Source organism: Eptatretus burgeri, chromosome 11 (assembly GCF_056783735.1).
Source record: "Eptatretus burgeri isolate ZD-2024b chromosome 11, Ebu_testis_v1, whole genome shotgun sequence".
NCBI classification, from domain to species: Eukaryota; Metazoa; Chordata; class Myxini; order Myxiniformes; family Myxinidae; genus Eptatretus; species Eptatretus burgeri.
Genome location: NC_140971.1, coordinates 72527467 through 72549738, shown reverse-complemented (window position 1 = coordinate 72549738; position 22272 = coordinate 72527467). Strand labels below are relative to the sequence as shown.

Sequence of the window (22272 nt, the reverse complement as noted above, 5' to 3'; positions counted from 1 at the left end):
TTCAGATTAAAATTTCTGTTTGTTTGGAAAAGTGTGAAGGCACATGATTCCAAGTGAACAGACCAGTTGAATAGCTTCGCTCCTCCAAGTTATTGGTTAAAGCCAAAAAAACACAATGTAATGGTTTAAGACTGTCGCTGAGTTTATTGCTCTGTCAAAAATTATGATAGGCAACATAAGCACATTCATAAACAGTTACATGGTTTGGCATAAAAAGTAGTAAAAAAAATTAATAAATATATATCTTCAAAATGCTCAGGCTTTTCAGTACAACCCCTATTTGCAAGCAATTGAGATTGGGGGGGGGGGGGTAATGGAAGAGGAAGGGACATAAATACTGCATATTGAGGGAAAGGAAGGGGGAATTGTCCAAAATTCGACTATCTTGTTGTTTTAGGATCACAACACTTATGGAGCAGAGTAGAGACACCCAGAACAAGTAGTGAACATTTATGGTTGAGAACGAACTCTGAATAGGTCAATGCTATTGTCGCAGGGTACTGTAGGCTAGCGCACGAATTTGACCAAAGTACCAACATACAATGCCCGACTCTTTTCGAAAGGAACTATGGGATATTTAACATCCCCCAGCAAAAACTAGCACAAGGGACATTCGGCTTAATATCCTGTATTGTGAAGGTGGTGTACTAATTGATGCATCGGTCTGTCTGCAGGTTACAATGCACCAGGGTGATAGTTTTTATTTAGGTCAGGATTTGAGTCCAGATTAGACAGCTCAGGAGGTGAGTACAGGACCTGTCTCATGGCCCCAAATGTTTTTCATTAATTTAAAAGCGACGTTCAATGGTGAAGACAGCGGGCAAAATGTCCGATCATCCAATGTACCTGATCATGGCTGGACACGAGATGCATACGCAAAGGGCTGCACTCACGGTAGCGCACATGCATGACAAGCCCCAGCAGGCATCCAATCACCATCATGAGCTGTTGACATGGAAGCACCATGTAGCATGCACTGTCATACATGTGGGTGGTTTGGGAGAGAGAGAATGAAAATCCATGACAAAGGCATTCCATCATTTCTAAAAGCAGTGGCCATGCTTGACACCCTCCCCAGGAGATTAAGGCCACCTGTAATTATAAAACCAAGGAGTGTTGCAATAAGTAATTAAAATGTAAAATTGGTTTTCTACTTTAATATCAAGGAAAATTGGGTGGACTATGATATAGCCATGCGCTAAAAAATTGCTCAGGAGCACGATTGCGCCACTGATGTAGTGCCCCTGTGGGATAAGACAGGAATTTGTGATCAAGTCAGGGTGTCAGAGATAACTTGCCTACTCTTTGCAAAAGACTGCGAGATATTTAACATCCACCAGATAATGCTAACAGATGGGACACCCGGCTTAATGTCCACCGAAGGGATGGCGCACTGTGTGTTGGAACACCTGACCTGCGCTGCACTAATCTGAGTTTATAGTCGGTTTGGGAATCAATCCAGACCAGACAGCTCACGGGTAAGTACACCACCACTGCACAAGTTCTGAATAATGAACTAACTACAATGTAATCATTAAATTAATCACACAGGCAACCAGGATGCAAACAATGATGTCAGCCAGCAACCCCCTTCTGGTAAAATGACCAAAATCAAGAATTACTGCTCACCTTCACTCTTTCACTCCTCTTTTTACCCACCTTTGGAACAAATTCCCACACTCTTCAATCCCACTGTTCCTTCCAGGTCTTCAAAACAGCTGTTCACCACCATCTCTTATCTTCCCCAATCCAACACCACTATCTTTTCTACCCCCGTTAATCCACACCAAACCCACCTCCTTCAATTTCCCTGCTTTCCTTCCTGAAAGTCCCTGTGGTGTCCATCTTCTTTACCCATGTACCCCACCCCATCCCACTCCCTTCCGCAGATCTCCTCATGTTTCTGTTCCCCACTGTTTTGTCCTTCCCACTCTCACCCCTCTTGTCTCATGCCCCCCCCCTTGCTATGCGTTGTGTGTTAGCTCTCATATGAGCCTCGTGAAGGTATACAAAAAAAGTTAAAACCCACTGTACTTACTTCCAGGTACGTCTTGACCTCATACATTTGACTGTTCTTGTACCATGTTTAGCCGAGACACTGAGTGTATTAAAGATTTTTAAATCATGGACAGGATTTAAAGATTGTAAACACCTTTCTTTGATTTGTTGGTGATATTCCGGGGTTTTTTGGTATACGGGTATATTCAGAATTCCAATATCGGCATATCGATATGAAAAATTATATTGATATAACTGGTACTATATCGATATACCGCCGGAGACTCCAAGTCCTACTCCATATTGGACGTGCTCTCCCCAGAGGCTTCTCTGAGGCTGAACACTCATTTTCTTGCCTGCGGAGCCTGAAGACCTACCTAAGAGATTCCATGGGACAAAGTCGGATGGCATCTGTGGACCGCATGAACATACACCATGACTTACCCATATCCCCACATGGTGTATGTGACACTTACATTCGGAAACACAAACGTCATCTTTTCCAAAATAACATCATTTAGGAGTAATAAAATAATTCATATTCTGCCATCCTATCTGATCTCTTTTGTGGGGAGAACCCCTGCCCTAAGCTTCATTACCTGGGCGCATGGTGGTGCTGGGCTATGCCCAGCATACAGTCGGTCAACACCATCGTTTCACACCATAGGTGTGCACAGGCCTTTTTTAACTAAGGATTGGCTGGCCAAGTTTGCCACTTTGTCCTATTAGTCATCACCATCGCAAATCTTCTGAACTTTTGGGTCAGGGAAGAATGCAACGAACTGCAGAAAACTTTGAAGAACGCAGGAAATGCCATTTCTGACGATCGATATCTTAAAATTTCCTGGGGAAGAACCCCCAAACCCCGCTCGCCACCCCCATTCAGCACTATGTCCTGGTGCACGCCTCCCCCCTCCCCGTCTTGAAGTTCCTGGATCCGCCCCTGGCCCTGATCTCATGTCTGACATTGAGGGCCTACATCCATTGCCGGGTGATTCGAAGCAGCATGTCCAATGTAAAGTGACCTGGTCTGAATCCAAATTGGTGATCTGATATGAGTTTGTTGGACAAAAATAAGGATTTCATATCCACTGCAATTATAATTGATTCCATGACTTTGCTGATGCTTGGAAATAAACTGATAGGTCTCTGTACTTAAAGGGATCCGTTTTTGTACCTTTTAATGCAATGCTGTGATGTTGCCTGATTTTAAAGCAGATGGAAGATGACCGAGGGAAAATGACAGGGTGATGTGAAAAGAGCAGAAAGAGGATGTGAAAGAGCAGCAGAGCAGGTTTTTAGGACATCTGAGCTGATGCTGTCCGATCCAGTTCCAGACTTGGAGTTGAGGGTTGAAAAAAACCTTCTCCACCCTCTCAGGTGCAAAAGACACGGAGTCCAGAAGCAGTTGGGTATGATAGAGAAGGGTAGATACCAAGAGTGAGGGGTTGGGGACAAGATTTGGAAGCAAACACAGAATTGAAGCATTCGGCCTTCTCACGAGCGGAATCGGCTGTGGTGCCATTTGAAGAGATCGAAGGGACAGACTTAAAGCACCAGCAGATTTTATGCCTGTGGAACCAAATTCCCCAGCCTGTTCAGTCCCACTCTTCCCTCCAGGGTTTTAAAACAGCCGTTCACCACGACGTCAGGTATATTCATACTCATGAAGTCTTCTACCTGTCTGTCTTCTACCCCAAATGACCCCATTCTTAAACACTCCTCCCCCCCCCCCCACCTCTCCTTCACCTCTGTTCGTTTGTTAGTTGTTAGATGATTTGTTCCTTTTCTGTTTAATCCCCACTTTCCCGTCTTCTTTTTGTGTTTCATTAAGCTTGTGTGTAGCTTGTTCACCCCCATGTGTCCTTCTCATGCCTGGTGTTGGCTTAATGGTTAGGGTGGCGGGCTTGGGATCCTGGGGTCCTGAGTTAAAATCCCGCCTTGCCATAGAATTAATACTAGGTAGGGTTGATTCGACCTGTCATTCTTCCGAGGTCGGCAAAATGAGTACCAGATTGCTGGGATGATTGAACCATTCGAGTATCCTGTGTCGGAGTGGCGACCCGTCCATGATTGTGCCCAATAGCCTTCGGCAGCAACGACACTGCATCGAGTATGGTCCCAATGGATGGAGCAGGTTTTTTTTAGGAGGGAAACAAGTTTGAAAGTTCAATCTTGAGGTTGTATATATGCTGCTTTCTGGCTCTCCTAACAGCTCACTTGTTGCAGACTTTTTGGAATGCAATGAGATTCCCTTTGATCAGATTTGCTTTCCAGGAAGAGAAAGCAAGTTGTTTCAGAGAAACTGCCTCACCACAGGATACAGTATACCACAGGTGGGAAGAATGGCAGGATAATTGAGAAAGAGAGATAAAGACAAAGAGAGAAAGAAAGAGAGAGAAAGAGAGAGAGGGGGGGAGAGGGGGGGGGGGGTTCTGCAGAATAATTCCCAGGCTGAGTTAACATCAGGGCAGCAGATATGGAAGACCAGTCCTGAAGAGAGATGGCTGCTTGCAGTCCCTACCAATCTGCATGAGTGAACTATCAGACTTGCTGGCATTGAGGCAGCTCTGAGAATAGCCAGAGATGTTCACTTTCACAAGCATAACATCCAGCCAAGTTGCATGGAGACAATTAAAATTGCCACATATGAGGAAGAGAGAGAGTTGGGTTGAGTGGTTAAAATTTTGTTCATGTTGTCTGAGAGGGATGTTGATGGAGTCATCACTGTTTGGAGGGTGGGACAACACAAATAAGAAGTGGGAGCTGGGAGAAGTCACGGCCAGAGGTACCCCTGGGGGTTGGGAGGTGTCAGAGCAGTACAAGGGCAGTGAAAAATTGAATTCCATTCAAATATATTACACAAGAAATGGCATATAGAATAATATTTAGGTTACTTAGTAAGCCCCGAATGAAGATGCTTAGGTTCTATTCCAAAGTCCTTTGCAAATTTCCCCCCCATTGTTAGGGTATTTGAGGCAAAATATTTATTTGAGGTGAACATTCTGTCCAACTTTATGTGCCACATCACCACCTACCCTTCCACCTTCCTGAATGCTAATTAATGCTATCTCATCCCAAATTTTTAATCATATTATAAATATTTTGAGAAGTGTGTTTGTTTGTGTGATCGTATTTGTTTGTTTGACTTGCATGCACTCCTGAACTGCTGGACAGAATGACTTTAAAATTGCTGTTTGCACTCTGAAAGTGCCTGGGATTTTGCAGAGGTTTTAGGAGCTTTTTTGTTTTTAATATTCCTGGGGTGCAATGTGGAGAAGGGCCCAAATTCTCTTTCTGTAAATGTGTACCGAATAGTGAGTGCCACCAGGTGAAATCAGTGTTACAAGTCATAAAAGAATGTGCCTGCAGACATCATAAAAGTGATAGAATTAACCCATCTTTACGGACGAGTTACTTGCTCGTCTTTTCAACTTAGCCTGACCTCCCCAATCCCTCCTCACCTTCCCTCTGTGTGTACATTATAAATAGATGGAATATGTGGAATCAAAATTTCCACTGCATCCGATTCAATGCACGTCATCTTTGTATTCAACATCATGTCAGTTTAGGACCAAAGGGTTTTCCGAGAAGCATTTCGCATAGTCCATCCAGGTCTAATCACCTTCTAATGTGTCTGGTAGACATACCATGAAACTTTCACCTAAAATGTTGTTGTTGTTGTTGTTGTTCATCCCTATTCCCATCTGATTTTGCTTAATTTATTTTGTCTTGAATTTTGGGCAACAGAGTTGGAGGCTCACCGAATGGCAGATAGTTCAAGGTTTAAATATAAAGTAAAAGTTCAGACAAGCAATCGTAAAAACGTGACTTTTTAAAGTTTCATATCCTCATGTTTGCTCACAAGCGGGCCTGTCGTTCCGATCGTGAGCTTAGGTAGCGTTGCACCTGGGCCTGGTTAGTCCCAAAGAGAGCCACCATTACAAACGTGCCCCCCACACACAGCGTCCAAAATGTGTGACGCTCTGTGGGGTCAGGGTTCAGGCTGGGATACACACCAGAATCGGTTAGAATACACAAAGGACAATGAAACCACATGCAAATTTCTTTGATGAAGTGTCATAAACTTGCAAAATATTATTTCATATCATCTTAAATTACTTGAGAGTTCATCGAAAACCTTACCCTGCACAATCTTGAGGGCGAAAAAAGGACATGGGCGGGGTGTGTGAGCAACAAATTTATTTGATGGGTCAAGATATAAAATGCCACAATATTTTATCGAAGTAATGCTAAACAAAAGCTTTTTAAAAGTGCCAAAAGGCGAGTTGTGTTCTACATTGTTCAAATATATAATTCAATTGAAATAATATAAAGATTTTAAAGGTAGTGGAAAAAAAATTCCAAGCAGCTTATTGCAGTTGATACAGCGTCTTTTACACCACCTTATTTAACACATTACATTAATTATTCATACATGTTGCTTGTGTCCTTTATGACATCTTTAAAAACAAGAAGTTTCCTGTTGAGAATAATTTTCTATTTTGTTTGACTGCTAGACAGAGAGACAGATGAAAAAAATAAATCTCACTCTCCTCTGTGCATGTACGATCGGGATCGACAAATTCAGAGCCAAAGTACTGTTAAACCGCAGGTTTGTTTTCCGATTCATGTTCTGATTCATGTTCAAAATATAACATTTAACTGAAATGAAGTTGTTCCTCGATTATAAACATACGTCTGTAGACAAACAGGCAGACAGACATAAGTGAACCAATTGCTGAACCCGTTAACCCCGTTTATCGCTTTACACATGCGGAGGAAATTCGCCACCATTTACACACAAAAAGCCTGGTGTTGGCGTAGTGGTTAGGGTCGGGCCTTGGGATCCAAAAGGTCCTGAGTTCAAGCCCCGTTGGCCGCTTGAATTAATACACACCAGGAGGTTGTCTCAGCCTGTCATCCTTCAGAGGTCGGCGAAGTGAGTACCAGTGTACTGGGCCCGGTGTATACCTCGGTTAGAATGGGTGTACCATATCCCTGTGTCGTAAGAGGCGACCAGGGTTGCGTCAGGAAGGACATCCGGCGTAAAACCTGTGCCAAATCACTATGCGGATCATACGGATGATCCGCTGTGGCGACCCCTAACGGGAGCAGCCGAAAGAAGAAGAAGACATGCGGAGGAAGATCTTGTATTTGTTACGAATAAGGGAACTGATGGGTTTTTTGTCTCAAATGGAATGCTCAGGTATTCACGGACAGACCGGTGTTTGTGTGTTTGTTTGTTGCAATACTTCTCCTACAGTTCTGGGCAGATTACATCAAGAATTGCGGTATAGGATCAGCATGACCTCAAATAATGTATAGTGGTGTTTTTTTATTTGCCGTTGGTCTTGTGGGGGGGGGGGGTGGGGGGAGGGAAATCGCAAATTCTCTTTGTAAATGTGCATTGTGTAGCACCAGCATTACAAGTCTCAACCATTTACAGGACTATTCCTATCCCCACGTTTTCCATTGCAGTGAGATATTTTGAATTACAATCACAAGGTATGTTTTTGCTTTATCATGTAACCCGGGTGCTGTCAGTTGCCTATACACGGCCCAAATATAGGTATGTGTCAGAAGATCGTGTTACATACTTAGAACAAGATCCCCCATAGGGCGGGTACTCTGCTAGTATACATACGCTCATGACATCATATTCTCTATTATATATATATATATATATATATATATATACATAAAAATATATATATATATATATATATATATACACAGTATATATTGGGTTGCCGAAATAGGTGACCCTTATTGTCAGTAATTCTATCTGTTTGTTTGGATGTTTGTTTGGATGTTTGCTCGTTTGTCATCAGCATAATTGGTAGTAAACGTGGGTGGATTTTGACCAAACTTGGGTGGTAGATACATCTTATGACCTAGTGCTTTGGAAATTGTGATGGTTGCTAGGGACGCTATGGTTCCCTAGCAACAACCAAAAAAACCTTCAAAATTGGTACCGTTCACGCAAAATCAATTCCGAAAGCCATTATCCCATGTACGGTTATGAAATTTGGCACGAATGATCTACACGTGATGCTCTATCAAATATATTCCGGTTTTTGTGATATATGGAATACTTTACCCGCAGAGCTCCCTACTGTGGTGAATTGAAGGTCGTGACGTGTGATCACATGTTGCCCGGCTCGAGCACAGAAGAGATAAACCTGAGGCTCGGCTCGGTCGGGGGGATTGTCCCAGGGGCATTGTCGTTTTATGTCGGCGGCTCACTTGGTGCTCATTGAATGGTGAGAATACTGATTGATATATAATACTGATTTATTTTGCGGTGATTAGTTGCGCGTGTATACCTTACTGCTTATGTACTCCATGCTGCGTCTGTATTTCCTGGTGTGCCCGTAGAATCGGCTCCAATCAAATGGAATAAAGCCTACACTCTGAAGGTTCTTCTCTCGTCTTCATTTCAATTTATTCCATTTCTGAGTCAGTCGCGTTTGGGTCTGCGTCGAACCTCTCTGGTTTGTAGATCTTGTCCATCGTTGGTTGAGAGAGCCGAGAAAACCAAATGGAATAAATTGAAATGAAGACGAGAGAAGAACCTTCACAGTGTAGGCTTTATTCCATTTGAAATGGTCGCATTGGTTCCGTTCCTTCTCACACTATCTGACCATCATCGAAGAGGGAGCTGACAAATTGGCCGCCCTCGTGAATCATGTCTCGCCCGGCGTATACAGGCTCTTCTCGGAGTGTGACACCTACGAAGCAGCGATCGACGTGCTGCAGGCGCAAGAACGAGGTGTACATATGACATCTTCTCAACACACGCAGGCAAGCAGCCGGGGAGACAATTGATCAGTTCCTGCAAGCTCTGAAACAGCTGGGAAAAGACTGCAGCTTCCGGGCCGTAAACGCCGAGGAACACCGAAATGAAGCGACCCGGGAGGCATTTATCCAAGGACTTAGATCAGCCCACATACGGCAACGCTTACTAGAGAAAGCGCAACCCACTCTTGAAAAGGTAGTCGATCAGGCTCGAGCGATGGATACGGCTCAGCAGCAATCTGAGTCATTTGGGACATCGATGCTGCTAATGAACGCTGCTACGGTGGGAACTCAAGGAACCCCACTGACACAGACACAGCCAGACATAGGGGATGGAGAGACACCCGAGGAGCCGGAGACACAGACCACGTCAAACTCCTCAGCAACTGCTCCGGTTGGTAAATGCTTCTTTTGTGGGTACAAAAGACACCCCCGCCACAAATGCCCCACCAGAGATGCCACATGCATGAATTGTGACAAGAAAGGGCATTATGCCAGGGTATGTAAATCTACTCTAAGGAGAAATAAACCCACTTCTGTGGCTCTCTACTCGCAAAAGAAACTAACTGCAGCCTCCCCGGGGAATCTATCCAAGGCTATCATCAACGTACGAATTAACGGGCATAAGGCTGAGGCACTGATTGATACCGGTAGCTCTGAAAGTTTCGTCAACAGCTCGCTAGTGAAGGGCAGGAAATGGAAAATCCACCCGACAGACAATACGGTATGCATGGCCGCCACATCACTACAGTCCCGCATACGAGGGTACTGCAATGTTGAATTGGACGTAAAAGGGTACACGCATCGGGATGTAAGGGTACTGGTGCTTCGTGATTTGTGCGCAGACGTAATTCTGGGTCATAATGTCCTCAAGCAGCACACGAGCGTCGAAATACCCTTTGGAGGAAGCAAACCTCGTCTAATTTTAAATGCTTTGACCACCGCCGAGGTAACGTCCCCCCAGCTGTTCGCTAACTTGTCGCCGGTCTGCAAACCGATAGCGATCAAATCGCGGCGATATACCACTGCTGACATGAATTTCATCACTTCAGAAACCAAGCGATTACTGGAAGAAGGAATTATAGAACCGAGCGATTCGCCATGGCGCGCACAGGTGTTGGTGACCAGCAGCCAGAACCATAAGAAACGAATGGTTGTTGATTATTCCCAAACGGTCAATCGCTTCACCCAACTCGACGCCTACCCCCTGCCGCGCATAGACGAGATGGTCGAACGCGTGGCCAATTACAAGATATTCAGCACCATCGATTTGCGAAGCGCCTATCATCAAATTCCCATCCGAGAGGAAGACAAACCTTACACCGCATTCCAGGCAGGTAGGCGCCTCTTCCAATTCAGGAGGATTCCATTCGGTGTCACGAATGGAGTAGCTTGCTTCCAACGGGTTATGGACGACATCATCTCAGATGAAAACCTCAAAGACACCTTTGTTTACGTGGACAATGTCACAGTGTGCGGTAGGGATCAGGGGGAACATGACATGAATCTGGACAGATTCTTGAGCATTGCTAGAAAATATAACCTGACTCTCAACTACGAGAAATGCGTATTCTCGGCAAGGTCAATTGACCTCTCGGCTACACGATAGCCGACGGCACGATTAAGCCTGATCCTGAACGATTGCGCCCACTTCGTGAGCTACCCCCACCTCAGGAGCTGCAGACTATGCGCCGGGTGATCGGCATGTTCGCTTACTACGCAAGATGGATTTCGCAATACTCCGAGAAAATACATCCCCTAGTGCATTGCAAAAACTTTCCACCAGATGCCGCTGTTGTAACAGCTTTCCACAACCTCAAAGACGATATCAGTAATTCCGTGGTATTATCGATCGATAGCTCGGTGCCCTTCGTGGTGGAGACAGTTGCTTCAGATCACGCGATAGCTGCTACGCTTAATCAGTCTGGGCGACCCGTCGCGTTCTTCTCGAGAACTCTCTCTGGAAGCGAGCAGAGACACTCGGCAATAGAGAAGGAGGCGTACGCCATCGTCGAAGCGCTGCGTAAATGGAGACATTATTTACTGGGAAACCACTTCACGCTCGTTACGGACCAACGATCCGTGGCATTCATGTTTGATGGGAAAAATAACGGGAAAATTAAGAATGAAAAAAATTATGAGATGGCGGATATACCTAGCTTGCTATAGTTACGACATAGTCTACCGGCCCGGGAGGGAAAACCCTGCTGCAGACACCTTCTCTCGGGTCTACTGCTCGGCGACAATCAGTCGGGCTTTGCAAGACCTCCATGTGTCTCTGTGCCACCCGGGGGTAACCAGAATGGCACATTTCATGCGCAGACAGAACCTGCCCTATTCTATTGAAGATATTAAGCAAATGAATGCTTCATGCCCTGTTTGTGCTGAACTAAAACCCAGATTATATGGTGCGGCTCCTGGCAGATTGATCAAGGCCACTTCTCCCTTCGAGAGACTAAACATTGACTTCAAAGGGCCCCTGCCGACCGAGACAGACAACAGATACATATTCACTGTTGTTGATGAGTATTCAAGGTTCCCTTTCGCATTTCTGTGCTCGGATATGACCTCGGGCACTGTCGTGAAATGTCTGTCTGACCTCTTCGCTATGTTTGGGAAACCTTCGTACATACATTCAGACAGAGGGCCGTGTTTCATGTCGGCCGGGCTAAAACAATTCCTATTAGAGCACGGCATAGCAACTAGTCGAACGACGGGTTACAACCCACAGGGTAATGGGCAGGTGGAGCGGTATAACGGAGTCATTTGGAAAGCCGTAACTCTGGCGTTGAAATCAAGAGGACTGGGCCCCGAGCGGTGGGAGGTTACCCTTCCCGACGCTCTGAATTCCATACGCTCTTTGCTCTGCACGTCCACCAATGCAACTCCTCACGAACGAATGTTTACTCACCAACGACGTTATGTTGACAGCCAATCGGTGCCAAACTGGCTAACCCATCCCGGAACAGTGTTCATGAAACGCCCGGTACGACAAAGCAAGTATGAACCCATGGTGGAAGAGGTCGAACTCATCGATACTAATCCAGCGTATGCTCATGTCAGGCTCCCGGATGGCAGGGAGACCACTGTGTCGGTTCGCCATTTGGCTCCCTCAGGTACTCCTCCCTCAGGTACACCACCATCTGGCACACCTCCCTCTGACATCCCCTCCCCAGGTGTTCCCCCCCCAGGGACTCCACCCGAGAAGGGTGACGACGGAGCTACCGCGTTCCACCCGAGAGCGATCGAGGAGTCATCTCCGGCACGAGTCAAGGCTCACCAAGAGGATCGGAAGCCTCCCTCAAGTGAAACCGCCATCTACTCCCGGAGAGGCCGACGAATAATACCCCCTCGCCGACTCAATCTGTAAAGGGGATTATCGGCATCCTCGATGCTCATGCTCCTATATGCTCGTTACATAATATATCGATGCTCATTACCATGCTCCTACAACTCAAAATAATCCTCACTGCTTGGCATGTATGCTTCTGTAGTTTAGATAGTTCGCGTTGCTTGAAATGTATACTCCTGTAGTGCTGAAGTAATCAAGGTGCGTTAGCTGGGCCTCTAGTTACATTTTAAAGATGGGGAGAATGTGGTGAATTGAAGGTCGTGACGTGTGATCACATGTTGCCCGGCTCGAGCACAGAAGAGATAAACCTGAGGCTCGGCTCGGTCGGGGGGATTGTCCCAGGGGCATTGTCGTTTTATGTCGGCGGCTCACTTGGTGCTCATTGAATGGTGAGAATACTGATTGATATATAATACTGATTTATTTTGCGGTGATTAGTTGCGCGTGTATACCTTACTGCTTATGTACTCCATACTGCGTCTGTATTTCCTGGTGTGCCCGTAGAAGCGGCTCCAATCAAATGGAATAAAGCCTAAACTCTGAAGGTTCTTCTCTCGTCTTCATTTCACCTACAATTAGGGTATGCGCGAAAATTGGCGAAAATTGAAGGCCCCCTGGCGACCAGGTGAGTGCATCGATACGAATGAAACTTTGCAGGTTCATGATACTCAATGAGTACTACAACTTTGCCTCAGGACATATTGACCGATTTCTCTTCGATCAGGGGTCAAAGGTCAATTAGTGCAAAAATCGATAATATGCGAGAGCTGGAGGTGCCTTCGTGCCAAATGCTACTCCTCCTCGGGTTATGGTCGGATGGTCATGAAAATTCACACTAATCGTCTGGAATACATTGTGCACAAACGATCGAGCCGGATTTTCGATTTAGATCTTTGTTCACCCACAGCACCCCCTCGAACTTTGGGGATTTCCGATTTCAAAGTGCATTTTCAGTACTTTTCATTCAAATGGATACCGAGTAGTTACCAATAGATGGAACTGGATAAGATTGATAGGCATAATCTTAAGGTGATTCCCTATCTGCTATATGACATCCATTTTGCTCTATATCTTATAGTTTCCAAGCTCGGCGACCCATCACTGCCCACCGGCATATGTATGTATATATATATATATATATATATATATATATATATATATATATATATATATATATATATATATATATATATATATATATATATGTGTGTATATATGATGTCGGATTGGGGTGGTTGGGATTATCCATTTCAAAAATAAGAAAGGGGCATTCAACCAAAATGTAACTAGATCTACTCTCGTAATTTAGTAATAAACAAGGTAAGAGCAGATCCGGTCTCAGGAAACATTTTACTCGCTTTTCAGCTATCCGGGTGTTAGTACGTCGTTTGGCGATATGCAAAGCACTGTCCCTAAAAAATAATGTTTTGCTCAAGGGAGTTGAAATAGCAAACTCTTATGGCAATGTCAAGTTTGATGAAAATCGGTTTAGATCATGTCAATGTTGATTATTTTGAATGTCATCAAGTTTGATGCAAAATGACTGATGGAAAATACTCACTCAATCCCAGCAATCTTGTCATTGCTTGCTGCGGTGCGCCACACGGCCACAATACCTCCTTCCTGCCCTGCACTGACAGCAATCACGGCCACCTGCCCGGCCACCATGACGACAGTTTGGAAGACGTCGGTCCATATGACGGCCTTGATTCCACCCTGAGAAGGATGTATGTGCCTCATTTTGGAGCAATCACCTTTTACTTCCTGACATGAATCCAATACAATTGCTCCATTTTTTTCAAGATGTCTTTCTAAATTATTTGTATTTCAGAAACTGTGGGAGTGTTTATAATGTGTGTGTCTCGATTATGATGTAGGTTGTCAACCTTAGCAAAATGTAGCATGTTGGACATGGAATCAATAACCAATTTGGCCCACTGATTGCATCATTACTGAAACGACTGGTCACTGATGCAATTTGTGAGTTTGGGAAGGAATTTGGATTTCAACCAGGGTGACGGTGCTAACTCGCAAAGTTTGTGAAAGACACAAATGGGTCATTAACGCCCACAAAGTAACTAATGGTTCTCGATGGTTGCCCAGCTTAATGTCTATTGAAGGAACGGCACACTCATCATTTCAATGGCTGCCTGCAAAGTACCAAATCGCCAGTTTATAGTCAACTTAGGAATCGAGCCAAGACTAGGCAGAACCTCATGTAAATACAGAATTTAACAAGGGCACTCAGTGGAGCGCATACCTCTGCCACATATTGCCTGATCCACGAGAACATATCAGGCCCAATACATTTTTTAAATATCGTGCTATACAGGACTATATAGTTTTTGGCCCCATCTCTCAATGGTGAAGAATAAAAAAATTAAATAATTCTCGTATCCAGATCCGGATTCGGATCTTCACTAGAATTGTATCAATTCGTCCTTGTGACACACCCAACCACTTGCCCACCAAGTTTCATCCGAATCTGTCCACAACTTTTTTGAGTTATCATGTACACAAACAGACAAACAGACAAACAGACAGACAGACAGACAGACAGACAGACAGACAGAAAGGGGTGAAAACATAACCTCCTTCACCTTCGGCGGCAGAGGTAATAATTACATGCGACTGGAAATTGTTCCATCTGCTTGCATGTGCTTCTGGACGTCAATGATCCTGCAATATCTTTTGAAAAGAGTGGGACAATGAGTGCCAGTACCCTGGGTTAAGTTCTAAATTCCTGCGTTCAACACACACCCACCCGGCCACCAATCCCCCGACCCCAATTGATGGGGACACTACATCAGTGGCACAGGTGCAATACCTCATTAATGCCACAGCCAGCAGAACAAATGTCTCACTCAATTGCAGAAAACTATGCATGTGGTTGATACATTGGAGTTTTTAAAAGTCTTGGACCAAACATGGGCAGCTATAATTTTATGATGATTATTTTTTTGTGGACAGTATTTTTGTCGAGATCATTTGTAAATATAGCGTGAAAAGGTAAGATTTGTAATTACAAGGTCTTGTTCTGATGTTAGGAGCTTTTTAAAAGCAGCAGTCGGAGTTGGTTGGTGCTGGCATCTGAAAAATTATTAAAAGGTGTGTATGTGGCAGAACATGCAGCTCGGACATGGTGTGGATGCGACAATAAAGTGACTCTTGCTCACCAGCGTTGTGTACACGATACACACCAGGCCAAGACCAAGCACAGAAAGCCATACATCGATTCCGGTCACTGATAGAGGTGAGCAATGGGAAAGAGTTTGGGGGGGGGGGGGGAGCCATTCAATAATTCACACACGATATATTCCTTCGTTCAACATTAATTTAAATTATTACTGTAATAGCAAATTTCCACGTTCAATAACTTCAGAATTTAAACTTTTGATACATTCGTGATGCGGTGGTGAAAATTAAGCTTTATGAATAATGTAAATGCCCTAGAGGCAGAGAAGTAGATTTAAGTAACATATACATTTGATGAAAAATATTCAATATTCCTTGATATAATCTATTTACATCCAAGAAATAAAACGATGCAGCTTCCAGTTGTTTGCGTCCCCTACTGGTTTCACATGAGGGGATGATGCGTTTGCTCTCCATCTGTCCGTCCCACCTGTGGTTTTTCAGACTTTTTCCCCATACCCTTTAACATATCCATCTGAAACTTGGTACATGGCTTCATTATGATAAGTCACAGAACAAGTTCGAGTTTCAGGACATTCCGTCAATATTTCACAGTTTTGCTCATTTTAGACTTAGAAAATATCACATCGGGAGGGGACATGGTTTGCAAAGCAATTCTCCCACTTGATCATTATGCTATTTATGTGCTTTTCTGGAATCTGCTCAAGTATTCTGGACATGTTGTTTTTGATTATGGTTCATCGCAATCCAAAGCCAAAAATTCTGGAATTTCTTTCCACAACCCCCCTCCCAGCACTCTCCCTCCCCCCTCCGCCTCTCCCAAATTCATTCCTCTTTAGTCTTCTCCAAATTTCTCCCTTGATTTTCTCTCCTCAACTCATCTAGTTCTACCCCTCCCTTTTCTCCCCTTTCACCCCAACCTCTTTCGCTATTTTTGCTTTCTCCAAACACCATGTACCACATCTGAGGAATAATAAATAACCCCTTATTCCTGGTCGACTCGTGTTGTTGTTGTTGTTTTGTATGCAGCATGTGGCTGCTGCTTGCATCATTTTCAGGGGGGAGCAGCTGTGCCGATGATGCAGTACCCCCGTTACCAATAAGCTGGTACTCATTTTACCGACCTCGGAAGGATGACAGGCTGAGTCAAGCCACTTGGTGCTATTTCAAAGGCATGACAGGGACTCAAATTCAAGTCCCTAAGATCTTAAGCCAGCCACCTTAACCGTTAAGCCAACAGCAGGCTCGTTCGACTCATAAATGGTGTGAACTCGATTTTTCTCAACATTTTGCTTCTAATCATGCTCTGTTTTACTGTGTTCAAACCAAAAATCATTCCACACTAATACTAGAACGGCACTCGGTAGACTAATACGATAATGACCAAAACTATTTACTCATTTATCTTTCACTCTGCCAATACATATTCCCTTATAAGGAACTTAAATGCAGGAGGAGACCATGAGGCTCATCAAAGCCTGCACTATAGTAGCCCATGTGGTTGTTGACGACTTAAAAATTAGATAGGTCTCGCTATCTGTTATCCTGAAGAACACATCATGGCAATAGTGTATTAACAAGTCATAATAATGAGCATTATAAACACAGGACATGGTGGCACAATGGTGGCAAAACACCCTTCGAGTCGACAATTTTAAAGCTTGTTATGTCATTAAACAAAATAACTGGATAATCGTAATGCTCGTATAACATGCCATCTCTTCCAAATTACCTCCGGTGTCCCCTCCCTGAAAAACATCATATATGTGTGTCTGTATATGTATATATATATATATATATATATATATATATATATATATATATATATATATATATATATATATATACATATGTAATAAAACGGCTGTTCAAGAACTGAGAAATTGCCAGCTGTCACATGTGGTAAACAAACTGTTTGGACCCAAAAACCGTTTGGTCAGCAATATTGATTCGTGAAGATTGTGAGAAAAGCCCTGTGACGTCTTTTGTTTAAACATTCCAGATGGGCATTTCCTAGCTCAAAAGCAATTTATATGACTGCTTACCTGTGTTGATGACCAGTGCAGGGGCATACAAGACAACACCCATGTACACCATCTGGACACATGATGTAAACCCATGCTGGATGAGTCATCTGTCCATAACAACAATAACTTAAAAGACAATGGAAATGGTAAACACAGTAATTATCATTTGTACATTACACCATGATAGTTAACCACAATTATGCATGCACTCTCACCCTTTCCCAAAGATGTTTGTTAACCAAATAGTTAACCAAAGTCTGTGTGTGTCATCGCAGCTCACAAAGAATCGCACAATGACGTTACAGATAATGACCTGTTTCCATGGACTACCAGGTACGATTGTATACCTGTATTCCATGTGACCCACTTATTTGCTAAGCTTAACAAAGTATATACCTGAAGTCCATGTAACCTACTTATTATCTGGAACATCATTGTGCGATGCTTTTTGAGCTTGGGGACACAAACTTTAGTTACCTCTCATCAATTCTCTTTTTAACATATTGCACGTGTACCGACATCAGTCGGTTGATGTCGTGGAGAGATTCACTTACCTTGGCAGTGATATTCATGTCTCTGCTGGCTGTGAGTTAGAGGTCAATAGACGTCTGGGTCGGGCCTGGGGAGTCATGGATTCACTGGATAATGGGGTGTGGCACTGCCGGTACCTGTGCGGGAGGACGAAAGTCCGAGTCTTCAGGTCCTTGGTGCTTCCAGTCTTGCTCTATGGATGTGAGACTTGGACTCTGACCAAGGATCTGAGATGGAGACTTAAGTCCTTTGGTACCAGGTCTCTTCGGAGAATCCTTGGCTATTGCTGGTCGGACTTTGTGTCCAACGAGCGGTTGCGGAGAGAGACTCAAATGAGATTTGTAACCTGCATAGTCCGTGAGCGTCAGCTGCGGCTGTATGGACTTGTGGCTCGTTTTCCTGCCGGTGATCCTGCTCACCAGATTCTCTCAGCGAGGGAGTCTCGTGAGTGGAGGAGGCCAATGGGCCGACCACACGTCTTGTGGTTGCAGCAGGTTGATCAGCATCTCAAGGAGATGGGGATGGGCCTGGCATCTGCCTGGGGGATGGCCAGACGGAGGCCCCTGGAGTACCGGCGGAAAGTGGACACAGCGACGTGCTGCTCTGGCACATGCTCCCATATCTGACCTGACCTGACCTGACATCAGTGGCAATTGATGTGTGTGGATCTCTGATTTGAAAACAAACCATCACTCTTCTTGGGATAACTGATTCGCTAACATCTAAGGGAAAGGGTGAGAGTGCATGTATAATTGTGGTTAATGGTCATGGCACACTTGGCATGTGATCACAGCACGTTCCTACGCTCCATTCGTCAGACCTGAGCGCACCAGGCATGCCACACTCACCATCTGAAAAATGAATGTTGCTGTTCCAAGAATACGGACTGTTTTGTTGAAACGAAGTTCCAAGTACTGCGGAGGTGATTTTGAAACACGAGAAAACAAATGCATTTTATTCAACAAGTGACGGCCAGCTCACAAGGAGCCAGCAAGAATAGTACATGCTGTCATTGACGTCATCTGTGGAGTACAGCAGATCTTGATCGCTGAATATTCTACAACTTTTGAATGGTAATAATTTTAATCAGAGTCTAACAGTAATACCATAAATCAAACGGGCTTTTTATATCGAATCATATTTTGAGATTAACAACAACATGGAACAAGTGGAGGTACAAAGTACACCACCCCCATGCCAAATAAATAAATAAATAAATAACAAATCCTTTCATGGTGTGTCATTGCTGTTGGTGCCTTTGGTGCCCCGCGATGCCGCCGTGTCGCACATGGAGACGGAATTGAGAGGGAGTGGGGCACTTCTCAGGTGAATGTGTACAAAAGATACTTACTCGCCATGCAGCACATGGAGACAGAACTTGGAGGAAGTGGTGTACAATAATTGATTGATTAGTTGATTAATTGCAAAATTGAAATGAATAAATAATAATTGTAAAACAATTAATTTCTTCATCAATTGGCTAATAGAATTGAAAAACCACAACTGTTTCATCCGAATCTGCAATTTTTTTTTTAATCAAGTACTTCATCGAAAAATGAATAATTAATCAATTCATTGATTAATCAATAAATCAAAAATAGCCTTTATAGCCAAATCGCTTCTTCACCGTCACGTCTAAATATCAGCTTCCGAGCTCAAAAGGTGTCTGAGATATTGCTCAGGTGAAAAAGAAAATAAATAAGGAATGAATAAATCGATAATAATGAAGTAATTAAATGATTAATTAAAAAAAAATTAAAAATACCATTTCTGCCAAAGCACGTCTTCACGTTTGTCCCCAAATTTCAGCTTCCCAGCTTAAAGGATGGCTGAGATATCGCACGGACAAACAAGCAAACAAATAAAAAGTCACTCAGAGCGACGCTTGGTAAATCAGAACAAAGTAGAACGGCATTCGGTAGAGTGCATACCTCTGCCAGGTGGAACAGTTCATGTTTTGTATCCAACTGATCAGTCAGATCTGCATCAAGACCTGAACCAAAATCAAATCGGCTTGTTATCGTCATGTAACCAACTCCTCCTCCACGTTTTGTCATAACTCGTCCACAACTTTTTTAGATATAATGATAATATATATATATATATATATATATATATATATATATATATATATATATATATATATATATATATATATATATATGCCTGGTAATATATACCAGTGTTACGAATCTACCGCCCGCCCGGCGTGCGAACGACCGCTTTTCACTAAACGACACGAGGAACGGGGTACATTTAAACAAGCACATATACTTATAACACATGCACATATACAGCCATGCAGGTATGCAAAAACACGCATGCAGTCATGCAACCAAACAAGCAATGCGCGGGACGGGCACAAAACATGAGCAAGGACCAAGAGTTACCACCGTCTATTAGTTATCATCAATGTACACTTAACAGTTTTACTTACGGGACACGGCGCCACAACATTCATTCAAAAGAAAAACAAGAAAAGACCCCCTCACAGATAAGGGAGTCAGACTGGGCCCATGAGCCTTTATAACGTGGGGTTTGGTGACCGAAAGGGCCCCACGAGACCGTTGCAGGTTACCTGCACCCTCGTGGTGCCTTGATAGGGCGAGTCGCGACGTCCCGTCCCCACGGCAGCGAGCGTAGCCTTAGCGATATAACTGAACTAAGGACCTTTATGGTGTTCTGCAAATTTCCACAGCCGTAACAATAATTTTTTTTTATTATATTTTTTTTACGACTTTGTATGCCAAACCATGTAACTATTTATGAATGTGCTTATGTTGCCTATAATATTTTTTGGTAAAGCAATGAACTCAGCGACAGTTTGAAAGCATTACATTGTATTTTTTTGGCTTTAACCAATAACTTGGAGGAGCTAAGCTATTCAACTGGTCTGTTCACTTGGAATCATGTGCCTTCACATTTTTCCAAACAAACAGAAATTTTAATCTTAACATGAAAGCTGGAGTTGACACCAAGAGGAGCTTGGACAAGTATGTGTTACATTGGCTCCACTATGACTCAGCTCACCCTACCTCGGGTGGCTGTGTTTCGCTCCAGCATCGCGATTGGACCCACAGCCAAGCATAATTACAGTGTGGTGCAAAACACCAGCACTATGATGAATAACTGTCCCTGCCTACTCGGCCAAGCTCCTACTGGGTAATAGTTTGGGTCTTCAGAATGGATCAAGAGTTTGAATTCGTTTAAGTGGTTGTTATATAAAGTTTGGTTCGTGTGAAAATAAGGTTTTTTTTTTGTTGTTTTGTATACATAGTCGAGGCTCATGGAGGTGCAAGTACTACTCGCTGAAGGTAGCAGGACTTAACAGAACAAAAGGATGAGCAGAAAGAGGAGGGACACGAACAATAGAGTTGATTGCCAAGATGGAGGGAGACTTGGACAACCAATATAGGTGTGGAGAGGAATGGGGAGCAGGAGATGATGTACAGGGTTGACAAGTTGGAAACACAAGGAAACTCACAGGAGGGGAAATTTGGAAGGAGGAAGGGTTGAGGTTGGGTTGGTGGTGGGGGCGGGGATTGATGAGAGTCGAACAGGTCATGGCTTTATATGGGGGATGATCTGAGATGGTGGTGAACAACTGTCTTGAAGACCTGCAGGGGATAATGAGATTGAAGAGGATGTGGAAGTTGGTTCCACAGGCAGAAAAAAAAGAGAAACGAATGAGTTGAGGTGAGCAGTGATTCTGCATTTGGGTAGTTTCACCATAAAGGGGTTGATGGTGGAGCGTGGGTATCCTGCAGAAACTGAGGGGGTACAAAGCACTGGAAAGGAGCAAGGGGGGAGGGCATAAATTATCTGTGTAAATGTGTGCCGTGTAGTGCCATCTGTTGGTGGTGGCAGAAGGTATAACGAATTCCCTTTATACCTGGGCAAGGCAGAGGTTAAAGCATTCTTCACATGAGTAAATTTGTCCTTCTCTTCGCCTCCCTCCCGACACCCCCCCCCCCAAACCAAAAAAAAAATGATGGGCCTGTCAAAGCCTGTTGTCGTGTGTTAGACATTTCAAGCGGGAAGGGACATCAGGACAAATGGGGGACGGGAGGGGGGGGTAAAATGAAGGGAGTCGGACGTGAGGATGGGGATGGGGAGGGAGATTGGCGGAAAGGGGTTAAAGCACTCCATGCATGGGAAAAGTGGTCTTCCTTTCCTTCTCATTCTCACCCAAATTTTTTGGCAACAGGAAGACTAATTGGTCAGTCAACAAAGCGATGAGTAGGCTCTGCTAGACTGCACAAATAAGTGTGAAACCATAAAACCTCGCAGCCTGAAACTTTGCGTGCATACTAAGAAAACTCCAAGGAAGTGCAAGAGTGAAAACTAGCTGTTTGGGTTAATTAAAACACCCCTTTTGAAAATAATTAATGGCCTTATTTACTCATA

General features: G+C 43.9%; 1 protein-coding gene across 3 annotated transcripts in view; it reads right to left on the bottom strand.

Annotated features, from left to right (window-relative positions):
* Nucleotides 1-22272, bottom strand: part of LOC147017361 (sodium-dependent multivitamin transporter-like) — a 119133-nt gene that overhangs the window by 81280 nt on the left and 15581 nt on the right. For all 3 annotated transcript variants that reach the window (XM_085846958.1, XM_085846959.1, XM_085846957.1), the window contains exons 2-7: nucleotides 18714-18779; nucleotides 17353-17404; nucleotides 15328-15395; nucleotides 13713-13867; nucleotides 5864-6004; nucleotides 847-976 (exon numbers count right to left, since the gene is read on the bottom strand). In XM_085846958.1, the coding sequence (XP_085703084.1) occupies nucleotides 847-976; nucleotides 5864-6004; nucleotides 13713-13867; nucleotides 15328-15395; nucleotides 17353-17404; nucleotides 18714-18779 (612 nt within the window). The remainder of the gene's footprint in view (nucleotides 1-846; nucleotides 977-5863; nucleotides 6005-13712; nucleotides 13868-15327; nucleotides 15396-17352; nucleotides 17405-18713; nucleotides 18780-22272) is intronic.